Below are 5,292 nucleotides of genomic sequence, written 5' to 3'. Positions count from 1 at the left end.
CGGAGTTAATTTTCGCCCGTGAATTTTGGGTGATAAACGTTTTTATTTGGTATGTTTATGCTCTCATTTCAAATGTACATTGTAGGATTTTGATGGTCTGAAAAAAGATGTGTTTTTGATTGATTGATTGATTGATATATTGATTGAATGAATGAATGAATGAATGAATGAATGAATGAATTGAAAATGACATTGGGTATAAAAGAAAAGTATCTCTGTGACATTAGACAAGGTATTAATTGACCATTCAAGTTACCCCATATTTACTCATATTACAAGAACAAAATTACATAGCTACATACATAATGAAACAATTAAACGGTCTACTGATCATGCAGTCAAAATTATACCTTTCAATTTTATGAAAATAGTAAAACCAACTTTGACAACTATACTTGTAGTAATGCAGAACATATAAACCTTCATATATTTTCATCAATTGGTATTTTCACATTTACAATCCAAAGATACAAAATAAAACACACACACTTACAGGTACATTGACGTTGTGTTTATTTGCAATAGAGTTCAATAATGATTGTACAACCATTTGTCTTGTTTTAGTATGTTTAGACATTTAACTGTCTTGTTTTCTGTTTATACCTCATGAAGATATTATCAACAACAAATCCAGAAAAAAGAAAAAAAGATTAAATATCACTTGTAAAGTGATGTTTTACAATAGAGATTTAACAACACATTTAGTAAATTTTAAAGATATAATAGAAGAAAATTTAATACTGAAATTCTCTTAGCATCAGTCTAAGAATTTTTGAAAAGGTGAAAAATTAATAGAAAAGACAAAAAAAAGGAAGGAATATAATTGTATTCAAACTAGCTCATGTAACCTGTCCAATTGCCAACACACATGATTTCATTACAGCTATTCTGAACTTTAGTTTAATTGCACATGATCTTAGCAACAAGCAACATTTGTCCACTACTTGGGCGCTGGCAACCAATTTTCAACTTTAATTGTTCAAAATTGATGCCTACATTAGAGAATTGGGCCAAGCACTAAAAAGCCACCCAAACACAGCTAATGAAAGTCTTATAAAATAAGAACTTGTTGGCATTCCTTTCAAATTTAGGTATATTTAGAAATTTTTTGTGCGGATATATAAGAAATTTGAAAGAGTTGGCTTGAAATTCTAATGATGCAATTAAGAGAAGAGCACTCAGTTACTTATACCCACTACTGTTGACAATTTTTAACTACACGCAAAAGACATTTTGTACAACTTTACATAGCACTGAAAGTACCTTCTTCAAAGGGCTGACCTTAATTAGCTTAAGCATAAATTTTAAGCCAAGAAACTGTTTCTTAATTGTTGGTCCTTAAAAAGTAAGCCATCATTTCAGAAAAAGTTGCTCTTAGCATGAAATACATACATTTTCAACATTTTTTCCAAAAGCTGCACATATTTGGCTCCCAAAGTTCTTGGTTATTAGAAAAAAGCCCACAAAGTCAAGAATTCTAAAAAATTCTTTAGTTTCCTTCCAATGAATACATCAAACTTTCAATAAAATTGCACATCAGCACAAAGATATTGGTTGGCATGCCATTTTCAATCCAATCGCTCTTCTAAATTCAATCCCATATAATGCTAATTCAATATAATTCTTAAATTGGCAACTTCTTTCAGGATTGATTGTACATTAGATTGTCTGAAGCTAAAACTTCTCTTGAAGGCATATTAATGGCACAAAATACCCCATAAGATAAATTATGATCTCAATTTCAATGCTTTCTCTTTCAAATGACCACCTTAATTTATCTATTTTGATTTTCATGAAAATATTCCCAGCCAAGGACAGCCTCAAAATCTCCTCATTTTGACAAAGTGGAATCCAAACACGCCACACAGAACATATATATATATATATATATATATATATATATATATATATATATATATATATATATATATATATATATATATATATATTTTTTTTTTTTTTTACAATGCAATCCGCAACAGTATTGAAGGAGTTCTTCATGCCAATAATTTGCCTTCTTCTTCTTCATCCTCAAGATATCCTCATGTGTAGAATATGATTTCTGGTATCTGTCCATCCTCAACTGATGTGCCATTGTTATTACCTGCTGCGTAGGTGAACTGAAATGTCACCTTGCCACTGGTGGGGGACTCGTGGGTCACCTTACGCAGTCCTTTTGTGCCGTAATAGGAATCCGGACCCTAAAAGTGTACAATATCAACTCAAATTCAGAAGAACAAAAACTCAAGGTAACAATTTTTTTTAAATCATAAAAAAATAATCAATCTCCTTAAATGTTTATGAAATAAAGAACTTTGTTCTGATAAAAGTAGCACTTTATCTGATTGTGCATTATTGCCCTCCATCACAGGCTTCCCACAGGAAAAATATAAAAGTTCTCATGGCATTATCCTACTGGGCACAATGGATGAATGGAGGAAAAAATAAGACTGCATACATAAAGACTCAAATGTCTTCAAACAAATAGAGTAAAAAAAGTGTTGTTTTAAAATGATATTTTTCTGAGCAGATGTAACACAGGAAAAATAAATAAATAAATAAACAATAACTGCGTATTGTGCTCACCTTCAGAGTAGCACAGGCAGTATAGTTGATGTTAGGCAAGATTTCCACAGGTTCCTTGAACATCAAACGGAAGGTAGAGTTGGTTCCATCACACTGAAAAGTGCTGTTACTCTGACCACCTATCTTACCAGTGTCTGTACAAATAATCTGTAAAACAAGTAAGAAATAAATAACATATATGAAAGCCCAAAAGATGCTCCAACGCAGTTAGGCAAAAGTTCCAGCTTCCAAACGCACAACCACAGCAGTGTCTCTACACAAAGTCAACGACCTCACTACCTAAACTAATAACTGAATATTTTTGGTCTTCATAAATAAAAATCAAATAGGGAGATCCTGCTGTGCTATATTGAGAAAGTATTCCAAATAAACTGACCACTAACCTGAATGTTAACCACATATTCAGCTGGGCCATGGATACTGCCATATAGACCAAAACCAACAACAAATATCCGCCTGTTCACCATAAACCTGCAAGAAAAGTACATCCTAGATAGTTTTATGTCCAAAAAAAAAAAAATTAATAATAATAATAATCAATAAATAATCATTAATAAAAAGCATTGACAGTTTGAACATGTGTTTTTTTTACTTCCTTCAACAACATTTAAATTAACATCCTGCAAAACTTATGAAATCAGTTTACCTGATCCTGTCACTGGTTCCACTGTAGCCCCATCTACTCTCAATCTGACAGAACCTGGACACCACTTGTTCCTTCCCAGTCAAACAGCATCGGGGCACGTCTAAAAAGGGCACAGTAGGCTTGGGGTTGACAGTGAAGTACAGAAACAGCTGCACTGTCTCCCTGTCCTGTAACAAATTGGACTGGGCAGGCCCCATGGCAAACTCTTCCACTGACATCAGCGGGAATCGGATCTGCTGCAAGGCCGGTCCCAACACCTGGCGTTGGTTTTCTGGGGTGATGGCAATGCCGTGACGTTGACACTCTGCCTCGGCCCAACGGCACACTGCACTGAATAGCTTGCTCTCCCTGATGCCTAGAGTGTCTCTTTCCAGTACAACACACAAGGTGTCTCTGTCAATGTCAGTGAAACCTTCAGCACTCAGAGCTTCATATGTGTTCTTGTCAATTGTCTCCAAACAGAGGCCAGCAAGCTGAGGTTCGTCAAATAGCCGAGCCTGGGTGAGCAGCATGAATGCATTATCACTGCATAGATTTTTCTTAAGAAAGTCCACACAAGCAGTCTCCAAGGCAGGGACAGCATACTTCTTGGCCGTGTACAATGTTGTCATGACAGTCTCAGCATCAATGTGAACTTCATCTGAGTACAGAAAGCGTAACAATGCCAAAAATGCTGCTGGTTCAACATCAGGGAGCTCGATGTCTTCAGATGTTGTTGCCATGGCGCCGTTAAACATGGCATCAAATACAGCACTTCCTACAGAGAGGACAAACTTGTGTGCTGGTATCCTCTGTGTATTCATCTCTTTCCCAACTACAAAGTGGACATCACTCATAACTTCGTTGTTGAACATAAATGCAAGTCGGTCTTTGACATTAGTTTTGGAGGCTTGCCAGTTATAAGGCACTGGACCAGAAAAGCCTGTGTTTAGAGAAGACAACGTGGTCGTGTGCGAGTGCAAGGACTCAGATATATTATGGTCATGAACTTGTGTGCTGCAGTGCTGATGAGGGCTTGAGGGATTATGTTGTACGTGCATATGATGCTGCACTTGTTGTTGATGTTGCTGATGTTGTTTCTGTTGACAATATTGTGCTGCTGGCCCCAGGTGCTGCTGGTTGAATGTTCCCGCTTCGTGTGAGTCTGTAGACATGGGCTCTTCACATTGTTCTGGCATTAAGTGATGCTCGGCATTGTGGGCCACACTGTTATCATCACAGTGCTGCAAATTGGAATCAACATTGGCTTCCCGATTCTTCCTGTTTCCTGGTTGTCTTTTCTTATTTCCACCTCCAGATGCCATTGTTCCTGTAGTCTGACAAGAACCTGAAATGCACAGACAAATATCATGCCAGTATTGCTTTTAATTACCTCTGCTAATGAAGTTGTGTTTTTGAGTCCAATTGCCTGTCTGTCAAAACGTAGCACAACTTGTGAACAGATTTTGATGAAAGAACAACAAAAAAGAATTTTTAAAATCAGTTCTATTCAAGCTGTTGGCTGTTTATGACTGATTTTAATAAGTTCGGTAAAACATTCGCCGATTTCGATTGAAATGTTGCAGCATTGTTTTCTTTGAACGACTCTGGAACGAATCTATTTTGATTTATTAGCAAACTGATATCATAACCTAGCAATGATTAGTGGTGCAAATAAATGTCGCCAGCGGCAGTCAGATAATATTATATATTTTACTTAATAAAACACACTTAGGGAAATAAATGTGCCAATAAATATGCATAAACATATTATCTTAAGTTATGTTGTATACCTGTTATTCACGTTCGTTCTGGATTCGGTTAATCTGGAAGAAAAAAATAACAAACTTCCCCTTTCCCTCACCTTTCGTTTCGGTGGTCTAGAGGCAACATAGCTGGCACTGTAGCAATGATGAGCCAAATCCAGGTCTTCTACTTCGCGAAGTCTGTAGCAATACACAGTTTATACAATTCAATTTGAATCAATTTGTATATGCAGACGGTCTTTGAACTACCTGATATTTGAGTCCCATTGCTTCGCTTCCGAAAAATTAAAAATGTCGATCAAAACACACGGAAGC

The 5,292-nt window shown here is 36.0% G+C and overlaps 1 protein-coding gene across 2 annotated transcripts; it reads right to left on the bottom strand.

Moving 5' to 3' along the window:
* Nucleotides 1–496: 496 nt before the first annotated feature.
* Nucleotides 497–5,247, bottom strand: LOC106158632 (BTB/POZ domain-containing protein 1). 2 transcript variants are annotated; one of them, XM_013534705.3, is made up of 5 exons: nt 5,076–5,247; nt 3,233–4,559; nt 2,970–3,057; nt 2,587–2,733; nt 497–2,201 (listed from the first exon to the last, which is right to left on the bottom strand). In XM_013534705.3, the coding sequence occupies exons 2-5, from the start codon at nt 4,534–4,536 to the stop codon at nt 2,043–2,045; spliced, it is 1,698 nt and encodes a 565-aa protein (XP_013390159.2). In that variant the 5' UTR covers nt 4,537–4,559; nt 5,076–5,247; the 3' UTR covers nt 497–2,042. The 2 variants fall into 2 exon arrangements, with proteins under 2 accessions (XP_013390159.2, XP_013390158.2); XM_013534704.3 differs by having other exon boundaries at nt 5,005–5,194.
* Nucleotides 5,248–5,292: the final 45 nt, after the last annotated feature.

This window comes from Lingula anatina, chromosome 1, assembly GCF_051362555.1.
Source record: "Lingula anatina isolate TDL-2025a chromosome 1, LinAna3.0, whole genome shotgun sequence".
Lineage (NCBI taxonomy): Eukaryota > Metazoa > Brachiopoda > Lingulata > Lingulida > Lingulidae > Lingula > Lingula anatina.
This window is presented reverse-complemented; position numbering and strand designations above follow the sequence as displayed.